We start from the raw sequence: 24,732 nt of genomic DNA, 5'->3' as shown, positions 1-24,732 counted from the left end.
ATTTTTGTTTACTTACTTCGTTCTTTTCTTAGATTCTTCGATCATTCTTACTTAATATTACTGTACACATGATAAACTAGATTACAGGGAGACTTGAAGTACCAGCACCAAAAGAAAGAAGAGTACGAGAAAAATAAATGAGAGAGATGTGATATTATTCATCATGATTTTCTCTGTCATGGTGTTGTAATCTTGCTCTTAATGGTTATTTGAGTCTTGGTGAAGATGGTGAGGACGAGTTCAAACCAGTGACCTGATTTGGAGGATCCCCAAATCAGATCAGTTTTTCGGCGAAGAGGATATTCCTTTCGTCGGAATAGATAGAGAAAAAGATTGAGGAGAAGGGGAGGGAGAAAGGAGGAGATAGATCAATGGAAAAGTGGTGATGGTGGAAGGAGAGAAGGAAGAAAAAAGAGGATATGGTGATTGTGGCCGAAGTTGGTGGTCGGAGATGAGGAAGAAATAAGATGTTTTGTTTCCCTTTAAAATTTTGTACCCCAGAAAATTTGACAAAATTCGCAATTTTCCTTTAAAATTTTGTACCCCTTAAAACTTTCCTGTTTCACTAAAGTGTCGGCCTTTAATATTTAAGACCTTATAGGTTTGTCCACCAATTAAATCTAAGTCAATTAAGTTAAGCATAGTTTACTTGCACTGGACTTAAAAGTTGTTGTCCACATAAGATATTTCATTGTCCATATGTTGGCCACCAACAAATCGTATTTTGCTATAAAGTTTGAATATTCAACTGCACCACGTCTGATCTTCAATACTGTAAGTAACAAATTTAGGGTGTTTTTCTATTTTTTTCCTCTGTTCTCATGCAGGGTTCCATAAAAAGCATTTTCATTTCTAAGGTTTGAAACACCACAGTTTATTTCCCCTAAATATCCATTAATCAACCTCAACAAAACAAATCTATGAAAATATGCAGGATCTTAAAATCCAATTGGGGATCTATTGAGATTCATCGATCGTATATTATCACATTAAGTAGGAAAATAAAATCAACACCAACAGTAACCACTTGCTTGTCCAAGTGGTTGAAAGTGTTGACATAAATTTCAAAACTCGGGAGGTCCCAGATTCGGATCCTAAGGAAGGTGGAATCCGTGGTTATTGAACTTGGATTATTAAAGGTAAAAATAATGTAATAAATTTGTCGGGATTTAGACCTCTTTCATGTTGTCGGGCTTTAGGCCTCTCTCATTAATGTCGAACCTAGACAGTTATCGTGCTTATCACATCTTCCTGATGTATCAATGCCTTGTAACAACTAACGTAGTCGATTTCTCAAAAAAAATCAAAAGCAATAATTTGCAGTCCTCGACATATTAATGGAACTGAACTAGAAGGAAGCCTTCCTAACCTTTATTTCTTTTAACTTTGACCTGACTTTGTATTGTCTTTCTTAATGGTTATTAGTAGCCAACTACTTCAGTGGATCTATTTAAATTGGATCTATAAATTTCAATATTTTGCCGGTTACGCTCTTTAGATTCGAAAATATTCATGAGATTTAGTCACCTAGCTATACTGCAAGAAGATGCTTATTTTACCTTTTTTTTTTAAGTTGAAAATGCTTATTTTACTTTAAGTTGACTATTATAACTTAGCTGACTTCTTGTATACTTGATGCAGAGAGAACAAGGGATAAGGTCTTGATTGAAAGAAAAGAAGATTAAGACACATTAGCCTACACAAGCCAAACTCCATTTTATCTTCGGATCAGATCTCGGTTTTCTTTATTGATTAGTCATGTTTACTTTTCATGGTTATTTCTTTTGTCGTTCTTTCAGTCATTGTTGTACCTTTTTAGCCTATTGCTGATCGACTTCCATTCTTTTTGGTTGTTTGTCCAGTTTTTCACACAGGTCTCTCCCGTATTGACATGCATGTGTCCCACTTCTCTCCCGGTTATTTGTTTCGGATCATATACCGGTCAGATGCTGGCTGCTTTTGCCCTTCAATCAGACCAGCCACACGTAGCATTCAACTGCAGCCATGTATCACTGATACCTGGAACCCAGATATGTTTAGACGGGATCATTGCTTGACCTTGCGTCTCCAGAATCTATCTCCTTTTTCTTTAAAGAACTACTAGGGTATATCCTGTGCCCTAGGGCACGAACACTTATATCAATCAAATGTTACGAAATTTATTGTTATATTTTATTGAGAGAGAGATTTTTCTTAGTTATCATTTTTTTGTTTATTTATCTTAAATTAGTTATTATTTTATTGAGAGAGAGAGATTTTAATTTTTTTTAACCCTTAAAATTTATTTTGTTTCTTTTTTTCTTAAATTAAAATTTTTATTTCTAAGAAGGAAATAATTATTGTTTTTTAAATAGGTAACTTTATTTCTACGAAGGACTATATTTTAAATTTTGAGAAGGGCTTCTAGACAATATCCTTTATTAAAAAAGGATGTTTGTCCCAGTTTTCCCTTCTGTTTTATTATATAGACTAGGGTATATCCCGTGCCCTAGGGCACACACAGTTGTATCAATCAAATGTTACGAAATTTATTGTTATATTTTATCGAGAGAGAGATTTTTATTAGTTATTATTTTTTTGTATTATTTTTTTGTTTCTTTTCTATTAAATTAGTTATTATTTTATTGAAAGAGAGAGATTTTAATTTCCTTTTTTTAACCCTTGAAATTGATTTGTTTCTTTTATTTTATTTTTATTTTTTTGTTGTCTTGTCTCTCTAGGGTATATCCCGTGCCCTAGGGCACGGACACTTGTATCAATCAAATGTTACGAAATTTATTGTTACATTTTATTGTGAGAGAGAGATTTTTATTAGTTATTATTTTTTTGTATTATTTTTTTTGTTTCTTTTCTCTTAAATTAGTTATTATTTTATTGAAAAAGAGAGAGATTTTAATTTTTTTTTTAACCCTTCAATTTTTTTTTCTTAAATTAGTTATTTTATTTCAAATAAGGTAACGATTATTGTTATATTCTGGATACCCTCGTTTTTTTGTATTATTTTTTTTGTTTCCTTTTCCTTAAATTAATTACTATTATTTTATTAAAAGAGAGATTTTAATTTCATTTTTTAACTCTTGAAATTTATATTATTTCTTTTTTTCTTAAATTAGTTATTTTATTTCTAAAATGGATACGGTTATTATTTTTTAAATAGGTAACTTTATCTCTACAAAGGACTATATTTTAGATTTTAAGAAGGAATTCTAGACAATATCCTTTATTAAAAAAAGGTGTTTGTCCTAGTCAGCGTTTTCCCTTATGTTTTATTATATAAATATTTTATTGAGAGAGAGAGATTTTTATGAGTTATTATTTTTTTGTATTACTTTTTTGTTTCTTTTCTCTTAAATTAGTTATTATTCTATTGGGAGAGAGAGAGTGAGAGATTTCAATTTCTTTTTTTAACCTTTGAAATTTATTTTGTTTCTTTGTTTCTTAAATTAGTTATTTTATTTCTAAGAAAGAAACGATTATTGTTTTTTACTGTCATATTTTATTGAGAGAGATAGATTTTTATTAGTTATTATATTTTTGTTTCTTTTCTCTTAAATTAGTTATTATTTTATTGAGAGAGATAGATTATAATTTCTCTTTTTAACCCTTGAAATTTATTTTGTTTCTTTTTTTTCGTAAATTAGTTAATTTAATTCTAAGAAGAAAAGGATTATTGTATTTTAAATAGGTAACTTTTGTTTCTACGAAGGACTATATTTTAAATTTTGAGAAGGACTTCTAGACAATATCCTTTATTAAAAAAGGATGTTAGTCCCAGTCATCGTTTTCCCTTCTGTTTTATTATATAGATGGTAATAGGGTATATACCGTGCCCTAGGGCACGAACAGTTGTATCAATCAAATTTGATGACTTTTCATATTTATTATTGCTATATTGTGGATACACTAATTTTTTGGTATTCTACTTATTATTTATTTTCTTTTGTTTTAATTAGTTATTTTTATGGAGAAAGAGATTTCAATTTCTTTATTTAACTCTTGCAATATATTTTGTTTGTTTTTCTTAAATTAGTTATTTTATTTCTAAGATGGACACGATATTTTTTTTTAATATGTTATTTTATCAATCAAATGTGACGAAATTTTATTGTTATATTCTGGATACCCTCATTTTTTGTATTATTTCTTTTTTGTTTTCTTTTCCTTAAATTAGTTATTATTTTATTGAGAGAGAGAGATTTTAATTTCTTTTTTTAACTCCTGAAATTTATTTTGTTTCTTTTTTTTTAAATTAGTTAATTTATTTTTAAGAATGATACGGTTATTACTTTTTAAATAGGTAACTTTATCTCTACAAAGAACTATAATTTAAATTTTGAGAAGGACTTCTAGACAATATCCTTTATTAAAAAAGGGTGTTAGTCCCAGTCAGCGTTTTCCCTTCTGTTTTATTATATAGATTAATCTTAATTTACCCTTCGACCCAGGATGATACTGCATACAAGAGATGAATTTTCTTGTTGCCACCTGTATTTTGTTTACATGGTCAGCTTCCTTTAAGTTTGCCGCTTACTTTTGTCTTTGGTTATCAGATAGATCTAACCCTTTGAGCAAATTCCTTAACATTGTCACTTCCACCCTTATTCGCAATTCATTTGCGATCCTTTGTTGGCTTAGTTCAGTATTCACACCCATGCTATGACAACGACCCAATTACCTGGTGTCTAACTTGTTTCTTTTCCTTAAGACTGGAGTGTCGTGATCTCTTTGTTTAGAGAATGTTGTCAAGATAACTCAGAATCAATTTTTTGTTCATTCCCGCGGACATCCTTGTTTCCCTTTGAAATTTTAGTAGTCCATTTTATCCATCTTCAATGTTATAAGAGGCTAAGTACAAGTTTCATCTTTCAGTTAACCAAACGGACTCCTAATCTCAAATTCCATATCATTTTCAAGACAAGTTGTTAGATTTACAAGCTATAGAATTAGGAATATTTTACGTACTGAAATGTTAATTATTTTGATGTTTAATGCAATTATCTTTCAAAAAAAATTGTGTTTTTTGTGATTTCTTTTTGTGATTCCATTTGCAAGATAACATTTTCATATTAATTAATAGGTTATTTTGTTTTGGCCCCCTCAGTTGCTGACTAACTAGTAACTTTGTCCCTGTGATTGTCTAGCAACCTGTTTTTGCCCCTAGCTAGCTAATATTTCTACTAGGTGAGAATTAAGTTTCAACTTTTGTTCTCATTTTACCATTATTTCAGAAAAATTTAATGATTTTCACCGTAACAACAGTTAATTAACACTCTCCTAACAAAATTTCTTTGGCCAAAATCACTTATTAGACAATCATGAGCCAAAATCCTCACAACCTCTCATTTTTTCTCTCTTCGTTTCAACTGGTTGACAAGGGTGAATACCCCTAAAGGAAATCCCAAAGATATAGGAGGACCTCCGTTTTTGTCGATATCAAATCAGTGAAAAAAGTGACAAAAAGATTATGGTGGAAAGTGGATGAGAAACACCTATTCAAAAAGGGTAGAACCCAAATAAAATTAGTTAACTTTCTCCGGCAAAACTGTTAGCTAGGGGACCAAAATGGCTTATTTGACAATCATGGGGACCCAAATGGTGACTTGGAGGGACTAAAAAATAATTAACCCTTCCAAAAATTAATAAATTAAGCAAAAAAAATTAATATAATAAGAGTATTATGCATGGGATTGCTCCAAAGTCCAAACTATCTACAAGGACAAGGAAACCCTAGTTATTTTCCTAGTAAAACATTTGAAACATGGAAACTCTTAAAGGGTCTTGAATGGAGTAGAAATTTCTTGATTCATGAATCAAAAAGATCTACCCAACTCCACCATATTAATTCATAAGATATAAGAACATAACCAGAATCTGCTTCAATTGAATTCCTAATTAGAGGAGAGGATTTTGCTTTCACCTTCCTCTGTTTTTATTGAGAAAAAAACAAACATAAATGTATGAATCTCTCTGATTTCTCTAGTTAATAGTTTGCCTAAACTGAAGACATCCCACCACCACCTAAACTCCTCTCTCCATCTATAAAAATGAGTATCAAACCCTCAATTCATCATCAACCTCATTCTTCTTCTTCTTCAGCCTCTGAATTATCAATTATCAAGCTATGGATGGATCAAAACCAGTTCCTGACATCACTGATGTACAGCTTCGATCGTTCCACTGGATGGATCGAAATTTGTTCAAGAAACTGGTGATTGACTTGTGTAGAGATCCAATCCAAAGCATGAACCTAATTTCTTTCTGGCTATGGTTAGAAGAATTGGGTTACTCAAACTTTGTTTATAAAGTATTGAGTCAGAGTGATTATATGATTATCAACTCCATTGCTGAAGAGGGTCTCAAGTGTTTAAGCTTCATTTTCTCTCAAACTCCACCACCATCACTAACATCACTTTCTCCTGTCATTGATGAAATCCCAATGACCAAACACTTAGTGAAACCTAATGATATTTCTTTTGAGTTCTTGTTCTTGAACAGAGCTTTTGGGTCTCATAGAATCCCTCAACTTATTGGGAATGAATTACACAGAGCATTTGAAGATATAATTAAAGAATTTTCCATGGAAAATGCATCTATCACAGGTTTTCATCTTAATCCAATCCAATATGAAATTGGGTCTTCTTCTTCATCTGCTTTTGTTACTGCTGATTCTACTAAAAGCAAATCTACTACCCAAATTATGACTACTCAAACTCCAACCCAAAACGTGGTTCAAACCCAAGTTAAGAAACAGGCTGAAATCCCTCTTGATTTGGTGGAACGCACTTTGATTGTCACATTTTCACAGGAAAATCGGGTTTCTCCAGATGAGTTGAAATCATACTTTACTGGGTAAGTATTTTAACTTTTAAGGATTTAAGTATAAAAATGACAAAAAAGTGCTATTTGGCCTGAAAATAGGGGCCGACCAAACAGGACGAAAGCTGATGTGACCGGCCTCCATTAGATTGGGCGTTTCTCTCTCCACATGCCAGTACTAATGGGAGCCGGCCACATAACCTATTTTCAGACCAAATAGCATTTCTGGAAAATGATAGTCCGGCGAAATCTGGGCGGACCCACAAAGAATTCATGAACAGTAAGGATCTTTGACCTTCTTGTACTGAGATGTTGATCCCAAGTAATTTTTGTTGGATCTGCTTTTGCTCATCTGGATTTGGTTTCTCAGTTCAATGGGTATGGTTGACATATATATTTTCTATGGATCTATTTGATTTTGTTCTTGTGATTCTTGCCCAAGTCGGATGATGAAAATTTATGATGTGTGTTCTTCGTGAATTTGATCCATATGAATTCACCTATCCCAATACCAAAGATACTTGAATAATCTTGTATTAATAGCTATTCTGCGCAAAAAGAACGGGTTACAATTATTATAGAGAACCCGCATGGCCAAACTATTATTGCTACAAGTAAAATACTTTTTAGGAAAAGAAAAATTGCGGCGCTCGCTTAGGGTGACCTTCAAATTTACTTTTTAGTAGGAATGATATTCATTTAGGGTTTAACAAATATTGTCACTTTCAAATGTTCAGGGTTTATGGTTCTAACAGATACTGTTTCTTTCTGATAAAGTTTGTATATTGACAAGTAATTTACTCAATATTCATACAAGACTAATGATATTCGGAATGATTAACAAATGGAACAGGATATATGGAAATTGGGTAGAGAAAATTAAGATGGAGGATATTCCATGTCCAGATGACAAAGAGTCCTATGCTGTGGTGCTGTTTAAATCCAGACTTATCAAGGAATTGTTTTTAGACGGCAACGAAATTATTCAATTCAAAATCGGAGGTCGGGTTCTTTCTGGGCGCGCATTTCCCAAAGATAACAAATAAGCACTTAAATTATCTCATAAGCACCATAGTTGATGGGATATTTGATGGAAAAGTGGTGTGAGGTTTATTGTGGCACTTATTACAGTTGAATATTTGTGGCTTATTGTGGGATTCACTTCAGAAATACAATTAAATGAATAAATGGTGTTTGGTTTAAGTATTAGTATTTGTTGTTATGCATTGTTCTTTCGTTTAAAGATTATTGTTCCATGGCATATAATTAATAGGTGTGTTTAAAATACCTGCTTTGAACGACAATATCTCTGGGGTAGAGGATCAAGTTTGGCCCTTGCAGCCGGCTTGATACAATATCTCTCTTCAACCTTGTGAGCGAAATGCAATTAAAAGAAGGAAGATTCATAGACCGTCCCCATGAAATTATTTACGTGGTAACTGGTAAACTATCTATCACAAACACAAGAGCTATAGCTTAGTTAAGTAAAGCACATGTCTCTTCACCCATACTCTTTTATCACTGAGCAGTTATATGCATAGTCGTAGACAGATAACATACGAATGTAATTCAATATTGTTTTTAGTAATAATATGAATATCTCAACTTGAATCTTAAGGAAAGATCCACTCGGTCAACTCTGTTCCACTTAATCTCCTTTCATGGCCACATATCTTTCCGGCTAAAGAATGGGAAATCTTTCTCCTATTACACGAAGTTGTGTCATCCGAGGAGAGCAATCTCTTTTACCAACAATGTCTCTGTCATTTGATCCCATAGCGTTCCGTTAGATAAAAACAGATTTGATAAACATTGAAAACTTTCGGAGGAGTGATCTCTATGATCTTGACTTGGTTATGCTTCCTCTCTTTTCTTAACAATACCAAGTCGGACTCTTCTCCTACATATATATATATATATATATATATATATATATATATATATATCAAATTGAACATGATGAGGAAAATCTTCTTCATGTAAAAACTGCTTATTTTGAATTGGGAAAATCATACGGATTTTATGGAACCAATTGTCATGGCTCGAATTCAGAGTCAATCCTATTTCCCATAAGAGGAGTTGGCCTTATACCCTAGGCAGCACATGTGATACGATGGACAGAACAAAGGGTCGCGATCCCACGAGGGTGAGCTAACCCCAAAAACCCATCCTCTATTCGAATTGCAGGTTGCAACTAAATTGCATGAAGTCGAAATCAGTAATAATCGTCGGTTAGCTATACTACTCGTCTTCCTAAACTTAGACACAAGAAAAGAAATTTCCCACCTTTTCTTGTGACGAAAGAATAATGATTCTTGATTCACTTTGTCAATGAATACTATCCCTTTTTCAGATTTTTTAGCCGTCATTAGAAAATCAAAATAACTAGTTATAGTAGGCATGAGGGAGCTAAATGATATACGTTCTGTTTATACAAATGGTTATAAAGAACTTACGTACCCACTCTTTTGAAAGATAAATGTCGGCTTATTAATTAAGTTCAAATGATTTACTTATTAAAGACTATCTAATAGTAGATTTCTTCATTATTTGAAGATTATTTTCATTTAATTTTACTGCATTATTATCTTATTCCGACAAAAATTAATCCAGTATTTGTTACATCTAGTTAAGAAAGTATGTAAACATATGTTTACGAACAGTTTTTAGTTTTGAGCTGTAAGTAGCTATGTATAATTCTATTTAAGAGTTATTTTTGTAATGTCTTGGTTCTTACATACTTTTTAACGTATAAATGGAGTATTACTTATTTTTGTAATGTCGTGTTTCTGTTTGTTTGCATTGTTCAACATATATAACATATAACTTCAGTTACTATGGAGTATTACTTTTTTATAGATCAATATAGTTTCTTTACTTGCAGGTATATTCTTTTTTGTTATAATATTACTTTTGAAATTATGTTATTTATTTAATGGAGGATCTCTCATTCTAGAGTCGTTAGTCAGATTACCAGAAGAGGTGGATTCTACGATTTTTATTTTATTCTTCTTTTTTTTAGGAATTTGACTTCGATGTACGATAGTACATCAAAGATGGGATAAGCGCGGTAACTACCAGATTGAACAAAAACAAGCCAAAAGCCCAACTAAACTATGACTTAAAACCCAATTAATTATGGCCTAAAGCCCATCTACATTATTTAGGTCATAGTTTAGTTGAGCTTTAGTCAACTGAATAATTTCATAACGAGAAACGATTTATGTTCCAATAAACCTAACATGTACCCTGGAGAATTCTTTGTTTAAATTGTTTAAAAAAAAAAATTTAGGATTTTCTATTATGATAGTGCATAAGAAATAATTAGCTTTCATTTTAAGCTATAAAATTTGGAAGTTTTAATATTAACGAGAAAAGTTATAAAATTTTTGAATCATTAATATTAATGAGAAAATTTAACTTTGACTAAATAAACAAAAATAGAGTGACTTTATTATATATAGTATATGACAAATATTAGAATGGGCCATAGTTCAATATGCTTTTAGTTGGGATTAAATTCCCAAAAGATTTTAAATTTCCAACAAAAAAAGATAATAAAAACGTAAATGAAACATTCCCTCTAAAGAAAATCACATTGTTTCCTACACATTCAATTGTTAATTAAGAAAAATACATTAATTTCAACAAAAAAAAATTAACGTAAAATAAGATGATTTAGAGATAAAATGTAATTTATTAAGAAAAAGATCATCAACGGAGGATCAGAGGATTTATATCATTAAATTTGTTGACATCTAACTCATAATAATATAGATACCAGGTTTAAATATTTGTCACATAATTGGGATTACTAAGATTAAATCTTGTAAAGCCACCTACCTTCCAAAATGGCAGATTTTGATTTTGTTAAAAATGGCAGATTGATTTAAACAAAATTATTCTAGATTTCCCATCTTTAAGGTTTTATCCTTTTTATCCATAGTGCAGCATGTGCGCTTACTTCCTCTATACTTTTTTGGTTTTTTTTTTGTTAAGAGATACAAATATTATTAAGCTAATAAAGTGTCATTACAATAGAAAGAAACCATAAAATAAGGAATTCTGCTCCAAGTCTTCGATTTATTCTTCTTTCTGGCCCATTTAGCAAGCTTATCCGCCGGAGAGTTGAATCTACGATTAGTGTAACTGAATTTCACCATATGAAACTTGCGTTTTACCTGCTGAATTTTACGAAGATGGATTCTAGACTGCCATTGAACTTCATGCTTAGTATTCTGAATGTTATGTATGATATTTATATTATCACTTTCAATAATAATATTATTATAATCATGTTCTACCGTCCATACCAGGCCCTCGAGAATTGCAATTGCCTCTCCTTCTTCACTATTTCTGCCTCTCGTAATACTCGTATGAGCTTCTATGAATTTAGATTCAGAATCATGGATAATTAGGCTAATTCCTGTAATATCATGCACATTGATAAAAGAAGCATCAACATTAATTTTCAGCCAATTTGGTTCTGGAGGGTTCCATTTTCCTTGCAATTGTGTATTCATGCTAGGAAGAGTGATAATATTTTTTGGAAAAGCCTGAATCATATTAATAATCTGAGGTAGAGAATTAATTTCATATTGAAAACAGTGATCACATCTGATTTTCCAAATTATCCACAGGATAGTGGCTAACAGATTCTGGTATGAAGGTTCATTGAAAGGAGGTGTGTGCTCCCATGGAAAAATTCATTCTATAACATTCATAATATTCTCTGATATGATATTGAAATAGAACCAGATATTTCTAGCAAGAGGACAGTGAAGTAGCGCATGCTCAATAGATTCAATTTCATTACAGTTAGGGCAAACCAGGTTATTGTTAATATATTTACCAATTCTTTTCCTCACTGGAAGGGATTTAGTACATATTTTCCAAATGAAATTTTGTATTCTGGGTATAGTAGGGAGAGACCAAATAAATTTCCAGTTAGGGTTAAGTGGAGGGGGAGAATTCATACATGGATTTAACTGTAAACTTACCCGATTTAGTAAGCGTCCAAATTCTTTGATCCACCCCCGTTTCATCGATGGGGATGGATTTAATAAGGTTATAGGTATTATTATCAAAGTTACTAGTGAGGACCTCTTCATTCCACTTGTTATTACTGATTAATTAAGAAACCTTTGTCACTGTGGGTTCACTACTATGGATTTGAGGAGTATTGATGTCAGGAATCCAGCTATCAGTCCAAATATTGATGTTCTCTCCATTGTGGACCTCCCAAGTAGTGAAATCTTCAATCTGGTGTAATTGCTTTCTAATAGTCTTCCATATCCACGAGTGATGTGGCTTGACTGGACCAGGATTCTCTGTATGAGGAAAATATTTAGCTTTTAGGAAACGGACCCACATAGCATTGGGCTCCGATTTAATCCTCCAAGCGAGCTTACTGAGCATAGCTTTATTATCTAGCTCAGGTAGATGTATACCAAGCCCTCCCATGGATTTGGGCATACAAATGGAAGACCAAGATTTCCTACAAATGCCTCTAGACTTACCCCACCAGAACGACTTTTGAATAGTCGTAATGCTCTTGCATATGCCTTTAGGAATGGCAAAGCATTGCATTTGGTATCGGGGTACGGCCGCAACTATTGTTGAGATAACAACAGTGCGCCCAGCTTGAGAAACGAAAGAGTGATTCCATTTCTCTAATTTGGCTTTGATATGAAGAAGGATGTCATTGAAAGCTTTAGTCTTATTTGCTCCAATGAAAAGCTGCGCCCCTAAGTATTTATCCGAGGTGGACGCATTCTTAACTTTAAGGGAGCGCATAATAAGACGCTTGAATTTCGAATGAGAATTCTTGGAGTAGAAGATATTAGATTTCTTGTAATTGATCATTTGAGCGGATGACACACTAAAAGTATTAAGAATGTCCTTAAGAATATGAATATTATCTAGAGAATTACGACCGAAGATTATGCAATCATCAGCAAAGAGGAGATGCGAAATCTTGAGACTAGGATTATTAGTAGGGAATCCCGTAAACGTTTCAGATCCGCGTTTTGGTTGAAAATGATAAGAAACAAGAGCGTGTAAACTTCACAAATGAAAATGTTCATTTCTTTCTATGTAGCAATGAGAGATGTTATATTTTTGAGTTATTGCCTTGTGGGATACTCTTAAGGAAATTTAATTCAAATAAATCCACTACAAAAACCAAGAATAGTTTCGATGGCACAAAACTGTCGAAAGTGATAAAATTGTCAGAAAATGTCCTTTCCGACGGTATAATTACCAACGCAAATAAGGGCAAGATGAGAGTAAGAGAGGATGAAATACTGAAGACAGTGGGAGGTGCAAGTGAGAGAGAGGGAGAGAAAAAAATAGAGTGTGAGAATTTAGGAGAGAGAGATGCAGAGAGTGAGAATTTAGGACATTCTATTTCGACAGAATAAATTATTTAGGTTTTTGGTATAGGAAGGGCAATTTTTAGCAAAAGTAGTGCATTAGATAGGGAGAGCATTCTTTTGAGAACAGGGAGAGATAAACAATATTTTCTAAAATATCTCAACTTTAAACTTTGGTCCCTCCCCTCAAACTATTTTCGACCAAAAGATAGAGAAGCGAGAAAAATCATGTTCGACCAAAAATCTGTTTGTCGAACAAAGTGAGAGAATAGAGATAAACACCCTTAAAACATGTTCAACCAAAAGAGAGAAAAGCCCTAAATATGTTCATTTCGATCAAAGAGGGAGAGAGATAAGGATGGAAACCTAAATCCTAGATGACTAACACAACACTCATCTCCATAGAGGGGCATTGCTTGATTTCTTCATAGATTTTTAGGGTTTTAACACTGATTAAAGTAACTTTTAAAGATTCATAAAACTTCATCTAGCATAAATAAAAATTCATGAATGAAATTAGTGAAAATTTTCATCCAGAACAACTGAAAATTTAAACAAATTTCGTCGAGAGCGGATGAAAAAACAGAACAATTTCAGCCGGTTCTGCCGAAATTTATTCTTTTTTTCAGCTAACCTGCCCGAAATTTGTTGTCTTTTTCGGTCGTCCCGACCGAAAATCTTTTACGATACAAAAACGACCTAAATCCTTAAAACGTTTGTTCAACCATAGAGAAAGACAAGAAAATGATTTTTCTTTACCGGGACATATTATTTTATATATGTCTTTGTTTAAGTCGATATCTTCGTTTAAGTCGATGATTTCGTTTAAGTCGGTGTCTTCGTTTAAGTCACATGACTTTTCTTTATTGATATAGGTTGCCTCCTTCATTAATGGTGGTTCCTCATCCGTAAGATCTTGAGGCATCATTAAAAGTTTGAAACTAAAACTATATTAATGGTAAACTTTGCAAGATTTTAATACCAATGGTAGTGTTGATAGTAGCGACGATATTATGGTTGGGTTGTTTATGTGAGAGAAAACTACAAGTGAATAGAATATCAGATTTCTTATTGATTTTTATCGAAGTCCTTATATTTTAGCATTATTTATCAAATGATCCTTATAACGCCCTCCTTAAACTAATTTAGTAAAGGAAGAGCAAATGCATAAATTGACCTTTCTAACGCACTGCCTTTACTAAATACTGTTCTTCCTATACCAAAAGCCATTATTTATCGAAACAAGTTTCGGTAGAAAATTTCTGGAAAGTGTGAAAAAAATTTCGCGTCAGATAAATATTCTCTTTTTAATGGAATGTAATATCTCACTGTAGAAAAAAGTCTTTTCGACAGAAAATGAAATCTTTGCCATCGAAATAAGTCTTTTTTCGACGGAACTTGTAGCTGCCAGTAAGCATTTCCTCCCAACAATTTAGCCTCACATCGGCGAATGTTTTTTTGACGGTTCAGGAGGATTACCGTCGTTATTGCACACTATTTTTGACAGAATTTTAATTTCTGTTGAAAATAGTATCCTTTACGGACGCATTCACATATTCCATCACAAATAGTTTGTCACAAAAAATCTGCACTCTTTTGGTGACTGAAAACAACATTAAACACACCCAACACTTTTGGATTATTTAGAATAAAAATTCATTGGTCGCATTTGAACCCATGCTAGCTGTCCAAACTTTTGTATATTCTCTAAGCTTAGAAAACTATAAAAATGAATGGATCTCCAAAAAGATATACACCATGATAGAGAGACCGACAAACTTGGCGTGAATCCCTATCCAATGGCTTGGATTCATTCCACTTTCATCAAGAGAGAGAAAGTGGCGTGAATCCAACGATTCCATGTGGACTCACACCAATTTCACGCCCTAAATGTGGGTCCATACTAATAATGTTAAAAAATTTTGATAGTGTATAACAATATCTCAGTTTGGTGCCCCGCAGCTAGGTTTCAGAATATAAGCTTAGCTGAAATGCAGCTAGCTTATTTCCCGCTGGAAAACATTGTCAAACTAAGCTAGCCAACTAGCATTAGCTCTTTCTAAAAGGGGGGGTAATTCAACGGCACATTTTAGTACATCGGGAAAGAATTCGCAGATGAATTCAGTGTCGTATGTCTGACTGATAATTATTAGCATTTCCAACTTCATGCGCGAGTTGCAGCTTGAGGATAGATGATATATTGGGCGACAACTCTAACCCTACACCATAGCGACCAAATCACATGACGACACGTAGCACCCTTTAACAACAATTCACGTGATTCCTCATGTTTCTATACAATTTGCGTTTCAGACCATGACTTTACCCTATTCTGGATTAAGTCCCTGCGTATTCATCAACCAGTCCCTCCACCCATCTTAGATCTCAACCGTTGATATGTTCAACAGTCTAGATTAAAACAAAAATGACCCTTCCTAACCAGCAGCTTTTCCACCGTGAAGCCTCACTTTCTTTCTCTCTCTCTCTAAAAAAACGAGTCTAGGGTTTCAAAGTGAGATTTGAATATTATTTGGACTCGCTTTTTGTAAGGTTTCAGGATTTTGATCTTTTATATTATTGGTAAATTCTTTTTTTTTGAAGATTCGTCCACTTTCAAGCCCAAGTCAACTAATTTCTCAACATCTTGTGAGGTAAAGTTTTAGGTTTTATTGTATTGTCAACGTGCCTCGAGGTAAAGTTTTAGGTTTTTTTTTTGTATTGTCAATGTGCTTGAACCCATGACTTAGATGGTAGAAGACTAAAGTTTTAGGGTATTTACATTATTAATAAAATCTGGCTTATGGTTTGATTTTTCATGCTTTGTTCAAGTATTTAGGTCAATATCTAGTTTTAGTTTGATTCATTTAGCCTGCATTTAGAGTTATTTATTCCTTGAATTTACCTCTCTGTGATATTTTTATCTTTTTAGTAACTACTTCTATGGAGAGATGACTTCAGAAAGTTCGGAAGGTGGAGATTGTGAGCTTTATGACGAGTTTGAAGATGGTAAACACAATGTTGGATCAGAAATAGAGGTTGAAGTACCTAGGTCTGGAATGGAGTTCAATAGTCTTGAAGAGTTGTACACCTATTGTCTTCGTTACGCCAAAAAAATTGGGCATCCAGTGAAAAAGACATCACAGAGAAGAGTACATGGAATTTTACGATACGTTGTAATAGCATGTGGTAAAGGGGGGAATTATAAGTCGACATCAAATAATCCTCAACCAAGTAGCAAAAGTGGTTGCAAAGCAAGAATCAATGCTAAAATACAAGATAATGGAAAATGGGAAATTACGGTTGTGAATCTTGAACATAACCATATCCTCAGTCCAGGAAAAGTTCGTCATTATAGATGCAATAGGAAGATTAACCCTTATGTAGCTAGACAACTGGAAGTATGTGATCTGGCAGGGACTAAGACGAGTCGTAGCTTTAAGCAACAAGTGGTGGCAGCCGGTGGACATGAGAAAGTTCCATTTACCGAAAGAGATGCAAGAAATGACATCCAAAAGAAGAGAAGGATACGCCTTGGTGAAGGAGATGCGGTTGCTATTCAAGAATATTTTTTGGCGATGCAAAGAAAAAACAATGGTTTTATTTTTTCAATGGAAGTAGACCCTAAGTCTCGTTTACGTAATGTATTTTGGGCAGACAGGAGAAGCAGAGAGACATATAAAGAATTTGGAGATGTCGTGACATTTGACACGACTTATCTAACGAATAAGTATCATCTTCCTTTTGCCCCGTTTGTTGGAGTGAACCATCATGGGCAGTCTATTTTATTGGGTTGTGGATTGTTGTCTAATGAAGATGCAGAATCATTTTCATGGTTGTTTAAGACATGGCTTTTGTGTATGGATGAAAAAGCTCCCGGTGGAATTATAACGGACCAAGATGCCGCCATGCAGATTGCTATTCAAGACGTATTTCCCAATACAAGACATCGATGGTGTTTGTGGCATGTGATGAAGAAAATACCTGAGAAATTCAAAAGTTACAAAAAGTTCGATGAAATAAGTTATACTCTTACCCAACTTGTCCACGAAACGCTTAGTACAGAAGAGTTCGAGAATAAGTGGATGCTTACTATAGAAAAGTATAGCCTGGAAGAAAATACATGGTTGACTCATATGTACCAAGAGAGAAGGCGATGGGTACCAATTTTTGTGAAAAAACATTTTTGGGCGGGAATGTCTAGTACTCAACGTAGTGAAAGTGTAAATGCCTTTTTCGATGGATATGTAGGCCCGAAAACTACCTTAAAACTTTTTGTTGAACAATACAACTTTAAGGGATAAAGTTGAAAAAGAGGCAAAGGAAGATTTTAGGTGTTATAATTTAGAAATGCCATGTGTTAGTCCATTTCAAATAGAAAAGCAAATGAGAGAGAAATACACGCTTAAAATATTTGGAGAGTTTCAAGAAGAACTAAGGGGAAAATTGGCATGTGATACGGTAGATTGCAGAAATCATGACAATGTGTTCGAGTGTACTATTTCCGAGGAGAGAGAATTTGGTACGGGCTCGAAAACTTATTCGTATAAAGTTATGTTAGATGTTCAAGAATGTGAAGTTCGGTGCAATTGCTTGTTGTTTGAATTTAAGGGAATTTTGTGTCGCCATGCAATAACAGTATTATGTAAGAACAAAATTACTGTCATCCCAGATACTTACATTCTTAGGAGATGGAGGAAAGATGTTACGAGATCATACACAAAGATTAATGTGAACTATGGTCGATTGGATACAACACCACAAGAAAAAAGGTTCGAAGAATTGTCTGTATCTTTAAACGAACTAGCTTCTAATGCATCTGAAAATGAAATAATTACCGAGCAATTGAAAGACTATCTCCAAAAGTTTAAGCCAGACTTCCAATATAAAGTAGGGAGTGGTTCTGGTTATACCATTGATTGTGCAGAAAATGCACGACAAGATATTCTTGATCCAGTATCGTGCAAGGCGAAGGGGCGCCCTCGGGAGAATAGATTCAAGAAGAAAAATTATAAGTCGAAAAAACGTGTAAGTCCAATACTTCGTTGTTTTCTTACCTTTCTTATTTGTTATATGTTAACTAATTCGTTGTTTTATTCGTTAGTGCACTACTTCTAAAATGCCCACATCTAGTCCGACTTGTAATATGGTTCGGACTACGGTTCCTTATCCAGTTCCTGGTCCCGTTCCTGATCCGGTTTATGATTTAACAACTACACAAGAGAGTCGACAAAGTGGTATTGTTACACAAAAAAACATAATCCAAACACCTCGACAAGATATGGTAATTCATAACTCCTTATACTTATTTGACTCATTTAGTAAGTATAGTATGTGCGTTGATATTTATCTCACCTTATGCAGTCACATATGGACTTATTAATGGGCATACAATGGAGAATATAACTATTATAGTTCATAAAGGATTGAAGATTAAAGGTATATACTTGGATAATTTTACTGTTTAGTAAAGTTTCATGTCTTAAGTTACTCTGAGTTAGAAATATAGATCTTTAACTTTGTTTGCTTCATAAGCAATGCTTAATTCTGAAATTGGTTATTTGCAGATTATTTTATGTTCTGGAGCCAATGTTCACAGGAGAAAGAAGGAGATGGATGCTTTATTGTTTTTTTTTCTTTTATTCTAACTATAAACCCGTTGCAAAATGATGACATTAGGATTTCTTAAATTATTTCACATATTTGATGCGAATGAAAGAACTTCTTTTTTTCATTATATGGAATATTGCAGTATTATCTCACACAAGGGGATCTTCTTAAGAGCTATGGTCTCGTTGTTCATACGGTCTCGAGCTCTGTAGACCACAACGTATCTATCTTTTCATGTTCTTTGAGAAAGGATTTGAATTACCTAATCTTATTGAAAAGGTCTAGGAAAGCACAGGAGAAACCGACGGTATCTAATTTTCCATGTTAACCTCCTGAATACCATAATAGTAGCTGAGTAGCTCCAGTGAGGTTTTACTGTTCCTGCAAGTTATTAAGTCATGATATTACCAACACTAGCTGGAATTGCTTTAATTTTTTGAACTTAAACAAGGAAAATTCATTCCTAATGTATGGGAAGGGGAACTGTAATTATTAAGTTTCAGATGGAAAATGAATTGTTAAAACACACCACATATTAACAGTACATAGCCAGGTAGAATAATGAATTTATTCAAATAAGTAAAACAAAGTAGGGAGAAGCATTCCTAGATCCTTTCAATCAAAATCATTTTCACATTTAAAGACCTAGTCACATTAAGAACATTATAAGAAATTCTAATTATTCAACAAAAGCATAGACTCTTCTTAATCCAGAATTATTAATCTTTACCAAAAACTAAACAATCAAATCAATAAACACAATCAAACCTTATAAAGCCCTCAATAAAACTTCATCAAGCATCAAAACACACAGAAAAAGAAACGTAATCAAATCTTCAACATTGAACAATTATACAAACACTCAGGAGTTTGGATCTACTATAACTAATCAAAAACTTAGACAACAACACGAAAAAGAAATAATTACGATTCGTGAAATGACTAAAACATAACTAATTAACAATCTATCAAAATCAATCAAAGAATTGGCGTACCTGCAGAATGTGTGTTTTAGAGAGAGTTTTAGAGTGAGAGAGGGAATGGGTGATGAGCTTTTACTGAATCTTCAAGGAACGTTATCAACACTTTACACTTGTTTGAGTCTTCAAATAGTTGAAGAGAGAGACTTGGCAACCCGTTCTTGGTGTTTTGGTCACTTTAGAGAGAGAGAGGGATCATCAGGTTGAGATCTAGGATGGGTGGAGGATGAATACGCAGGGACTTAATCCAGAATGCTGTAAAGTCGTGGTCTGAAACGCAAATTGTACAAACAGGAAGAATCACGTGAATTGTTGTTAAAGGGTGCCACGTGTCGTCATGTGATTTGGTCGCTATGGTGTAGGGTTAGAGTTGTCGCCCAATATATCATTTTTGAAAACCAAACAAAAATGATACTAATAATAGACCAAAATAAAATTGATAAACTCCTGGACCAAACAGTTAGTAATGTAATATGCAATTCTTGAGCATCATTTAAGACAAATAACACAGAATCTTATGGGTACCCAAAAATAAATTTCGTTTCTCTATCTGTATAAGAATAGAGTTTTCGCGTTAACGATGATCAATAAGACTATTAAGAATGAACTTTTTAGAGCATTTCAAATTATCTTCAAGAAGCTTTGGCAAGTGCTGCAAACAAGTGTGCTAGCATAATTTGAACAGGCCTGGACCAAAATTTCCTCTTCCAATTCAACAAGGAAAGGATGCTGGTGAATCTATGAACACCTGTAAATGTCAATAATGAAATGTTCTTTACGTTTTCTAGGGGATATCAAATTACGGAAAGACACGTTAAAAATTTCTTTATCTGCTAGTCTTATATATATACACACACACACGAGTTCAAGTAATTATTTATGCTACTTAGGCAACTTTGTTTTCTGACAATAAATCGTTCCAATCTGTCTTGTGTGGGTTAAATGGACCAAAAATCAGCCATAACAGAGTCAGACATCATGAGCCCTGCAAAAACAAACATTTTGAAACCCAAATCGAGTCAATTCTCTTCTGAGTCAAATTTCGGATCTGACTAATAAAAAAGCTACCAAATTATTAATGTGGTTTATGTCTAATGATACCTATTGTTCTTTTGTTAATGAAATGTAGTACTTAGTGAAACTGTGTAGAAGGGTTGTCTACCTAAAAGACAACCATTGTTCGCCCCGGTCGTATTCGAGTCTGCACCAATTGTAGGAGATCCTGGGTGGAAAAAGAAGGTTAAGTTCACAAATGAACAGGAAGCATCTATGGGCAAGGCATTACGAACCAAATCAGCATAGCTAAATCATTATGCACCAGCAACATCTTTCGTCGTAATTCATTATCAAGCATGTACTTGAAACTATAAGTAATAATTGTTTGAAACAAATTAGTTGGATTCTATATCTTTTGTTACAAATTGTTATTCTAAAAAAAGATCATGTGTTTTTCCCATACAAAATATCCGTATCTAATATGACATAAGTGCCAGTTTTGTTTTTTAAAAGTAAATGGGGATATTGCGCAAGGAAACTAATATTTACCCAAATTCGGCAATGTGACCAATTAACCAGGTGAAGAGAGTCTTCCGTTTTTACCAACTCAAGTACTTGCCCAGCATGAACTGCGAATCTGTTGAGGATACTTATGTTTATTCCAGCCCAACAATTTAGCAGTTTATTAATATCTTAAGAACGCAACAATCTTTAACGTACAAAAAATATAAAAACTGACTATTTTGGCCTCATAAAAGAACGCTAAATGCATAGGAGGTAAATATTCTTGCTTTCTGTTTCATGGACTTCAAAAGAGTGAGTGATAATTGATAATGCATCTACCTATCTGCAAAGACGTGCAATTCAAGTGATTTTTATTTTTGTTAGTAATTTGTCATATATGATGCTTATTTCCATCTGATGATTTGTGTGGGATGGAGGATGCTGAGGAATCAACAGTAGTGAACTAGATGATCTTTATTCGTTTTGGTTAGTTGTTAGTACATGATTAGTATTTCCTCGTCAACAAAGAAGTGTCGTCCGTGGACTCAGTGGGCGAAGTTTTTGAGCATATGACTATAGACTTGTAGAGAAATCAACTCAGAGAGAGGCAAATCCTTGCATTACGGAATGGATTGCAGAAACAATTCGTAGCCCGAGGGAAATGATTCAGTGTATATATTGGATCAAATTTGCAGCTCATCCACTACCTTCACAAGGGAATAATGACATTGACATTCAATTGAAGCGACCAATATTAGAATATCCCCATTGTATAACTTATGCTCTAGATTAGAAATTTGCAATTTGCGTAAGGGTGAATATGAGTTACATAATAAATACCTCAGTCATTGAACTTCTAAGTGATCTTCGTTTTGAGAGTTTAGGATTCTGTCGCTTGGAGTCCTGCTTGCTGACTGAAGAGGTCGCATCAAAATATCACACCAATTACTTTACATTGGCATGCAGTCCGTGGGTCATAGTCGACATTCTTTGAGGCACTTCATTATATCAATTGGCTGCTAAAATAAGAGAAATTATAATGGAAATGAGATACAACTAACCAAGATGAATAATGGTGTATAAACACGTAAGTTTAGTAAAGAAGTCCAAGTTAGCAGTTTAGTTGTGATATTGAAGCAAACATCCAACTTGGTAACTATTCCAGCCAAGGGTTGTTGACATCATTAACTTAAATGCTCCTCTATTATTTGCATAATCGGCATCGAAAGAAATAGTTGCATTATTCATACAATATTTTACAAAAGACTACAATTAAACTTAGATTTGTGCAACTGATTCAGTTCTTGTAAGCTTGGAACCATTTAGATGAGAACGAGCAAACCCAATACAGAAGCAGGGCAAATGGAGACATGTTTGAAAAAAGGCACAATACTCTGAATGAAACAAAATATCACAGGCACAAGTTTCTGGCACAACAAACTGAATTAACAAAGCAAAAAAGATGTCTCAAGAGGAATCGGATGAGTTTGAAAAGCCGACAGAATAAAAGACTCGAATCTACAATTACCGTTTAGTGGATTGACATATATAAGAGTTGTCAATAATAGGAAACTTGTTGCACCCAATTCGTTAAATATAGAGTTCAAACTTTAGGCTAGAAAACGCAAATGGATATTTCTAAACACAGGAATCAAGTTGAAGAAATAAGCTCCCCATACTATATAACACTATACCTTCAACGGAACTCCGAAAACCACTTCAACTAAAACCAAACCAGAACATAAGTGCAGGAAGAAAAGTCATTATAGTATGAACACCTGAAAATCTAACAAACAACAAAGTTTACGGAACTTCACCTTGAAGTCCAAAACTGGACAGTAAAGGTAAGTGAAGTGAGTTCCCTATTATTAAAGTCACTCATCTGCGCAGAAAATGAAGGACAATAATAACTAATAACTGTTTCATGAAGTAAGATTCCTGAGCATAAAAAGGAAAGCTTCGAAAGAGACTTGTTCGATGCATGATCAATCTTTTTAGGGCAAGAATACAATTCAATTTTGAACAAGAAGCAGATCAATGCACATTAAATATAACAAAAGCTTCAAGAATAAGATCTTTACCTGAAATTCTTGAGTAATTTGTGTCATCTAGCACTAGAATCAAATAACTCATAGCAGCTGATTTCATCAGATTGAACAGACAGAATCAAAATTCATGAGTAATTAAAAAACAAATAATTCATAGCAGAATCAAAAGACCTAGCTAGTAAAAGCAATCAAAAGACCTAAAGACCTTCAACTTCAAGCTGACCAAATCAGAAAAATAAAATTGCATTATAAGATAAAACTCTAAAATTCTGATAAAACCAAAGAAAATTACCTCAAAAACTTCATCATTCCTACTTTTCAGTGACTTCGTAATTGGATACAGAAATGGAGGTAGTCAGAGTCGATAACGATTATGAAGCAGAGAAGATGAATCAGAGACACGTTCGCATTTGATCTCAATATCTGTTCCTGGATAGGAACGCTAGGGTTTTGGAATGAAAGTAATGTTTTGATCTCAATATCTGGTCCTGGATAGGAACGCTAGGGTTTTGGAATGAAAGTAATGTTTTGATCTCAATATCTGTTACTGGATAGGATCGCTAGGGTTTTGGAATGAAAGTAATGTTTTGATCTCAATATCTGTTCCTGGATAGGAACGCTAGGGTTTTGGAATGAAAGTAATGTTTTGATCTCAATATCTGTTACTGGATAGGATCGCTAGGGTTTTGGAATGAAAGTAATGTTTTGATCTTCTTTTTGGCAGATTTAGAAACTTGCTTGTACAAGATTCTCTCTCTCTCTCTCTCTTCTATCTAAGAAACAGATTTTTTTGGAAAATTTCCGAGTGAAACGTCGCGATGACCAAAAGTCAACACTCGAAACGTCACCATTTGTCCTATAAAAATAGCAATCGAAATCCCATCTCAAGTACCTATTCCAAAGCTCACTTTTTCCCTACTGTTTTTTTTTTCTATATAGACTTCTCTATATACTTCCCTCACTCCATCCCATCCCATCCCAATTGCAATGGATCCAAATGGACCCGAGCGAAAAATGTTTCTGCGCTTAGTTGTAGATTTGGAGATAAATCCGCACGAAGCCATGAGAGTCATTGCATTTTGGACATGGCTTAGAGAAATAGGTCGTAGTCCTGTGGATATTATACGTCATGTACTAATTCTCAAAGATGATTTAGCTGGATCGATGATAAATGAAGCATTCCAATGTATGAATTGGATGCAATCTCTTACTCCTCCACCACCACCGTCTTTGGAACATGATATCTATGATAGTCCATTGACGGCACTAACTTTAGGACAAAGAGATTTCTCGTTTAAGGTGCTATATGAAATGAGGCATACGGGGATGAGGCGGATCGCTGAGATGGTGGAGAAGATGTGTAATACACACTTCCGCGATATCATTGTAAATGAACCACCACCACCA

General features: G+C 33.7%; 2 protein-coding genes and 2 long non-coding RNA genes across 6 annotated transcripts; 2 read left to right on the top strand and 2 right to left on the bottom strand.

Annotated features, from left to right (window-relative positions):
• The first annotated feature begins 6,121 nt into the window (after positions 1-6,121).
• LOC147567385 (uncharacterized) lies at positions 6,122-6,853 on the top strand. The gene has a single exon (XM_086657410.1). It carries the CDS (start codon positions 6,122-6,124, stop codon positions 6,851-6,853), a length of 732 nt encoding a protein of 243 aa, XP_086513536.1.
• Positions 6,854-15,382: 8,529 nt separating this feature from the next.
• On the top strand, positions 15,383-18,949 carry LOC147567384 (protein FAR1-RELATED SEQUENCE 1-like). Of its 2 annotated transcripts, XM_086654028.1 has the most exons (5): positions 15,383-15,841; positions 16,120-18,215; positions 18,292-18,471; positions 18,552-18,626; positions 18,755-18,949. In XM_086654028.1, the coding sequence occupies exons 2-4, from the start codon at positions 17,538-17,540 to the stop codon at positions 18,591-18,593; spliced, it is 900 nt and encodes a 299-aa protein (XP_086510154.1). In that variant the 5' UTR covers positions 15,383-15,841; positions 16,120-17,537; the 3' UTR covers positions 18,594-18,626; positions 18,755-18,949. The 2 variants fall into 2 exon arrangements, 1 of the variants encoding a protein (XP_086510154.1); XR_015230747.1 differs by lacking the exon at positions 15,383-15,841 and having other exon boundaries at positions 16,124-18,215.
• A 1,240-nt stretch (positions 18,950-20,189) lies between these two features.
• On the bottom strand, positions 20,190-21,413 carry LOC147567383 (uncharacterized). 2 transcript variants are annotated; one of them, XR_015230749.1, is made up of 3 exons: positions 20,940-21,068; positions 20,635-20,762; positions 20,190-20,525 (listed from the first exon to the last, which is right to left on the bottom strand). It is a non-coding gene; the product is annotated as an uncharacterized LOC147567383 (long non-coding RNA). The 2 variants fall into 2 exon arrangements; XR_015230750.1 differs by lacking the exon at positions 20,190-20,525 and adding an exon at positions 21,323-21,413 and having other exon boundaries at positions 20,533-20,762; positions 20,879-20,999.
• A 747-nt stretch (positions 21,414-22,160) lies between these two features.
• Positions 22,161-23,758, bottom strand: LOC147567382 (uncharacterized). The gene is made up of 3 exons (XR_015230748.1): positions 23,618-23,758; positions 23,359-23,415; positions 22,161-22,296 (listed from the first exon to the last, which is right to left on the bottom strand). It is a non-coding gene; the product is annotated as an uncharacterized LOC147567382 (long non-coding RNA).
• Positions 23,759-24,732: the final 974 nt, after the last annotated feature.

This window comes from Eschscholzia californica, unplaced genomic scaffold (genome assembly GCF_041429995.1).
Source record: "Eschscholzia californica isolate CP2 unplaced genomic scaffold, dmEscCali1.0.p SCAF_1, whole genome shotgun sequence".
Lineage (NCBI taxonomy): Eukaryota > Viridiplantae > Streptophyta > Magnoliopsida > Ranunculales > Papaveraceae > Eschscholzia > Eschscholzia californica.
This window is presented reverse-complemented; position numbering and strand designations above follow the sequence as displayed.

Coding starts and splice junctions, on each gene's coding strand:
- LOC147567385 (XM_086657410.1), top strand. CDS start 6,122: ATGGATGGATCAAAACCAGTTCCTGACATCACTGATGTACAGCTTCGA.
- LOC147567384 (XM_086654028.1), top strand. CDS start 17,538: ATGCCATGTGTTAGTCCATTTCAAATAGAAAAGCAAATGAGAGAGAAA. Junction 18,216..18,291: donor ATTATAAGTCGAAAAAACGT/GTAAGTCCAATA, acceptor TTTATTCGTTAG/TGCACTACTTCTAAAATGCC. Junction 18,472..18,551: donor AAACACCTCGACAAGATATG/GTAATTCATAAC, acceptor CACCTTATGCAG/TCACATATGGACTTATTAAT.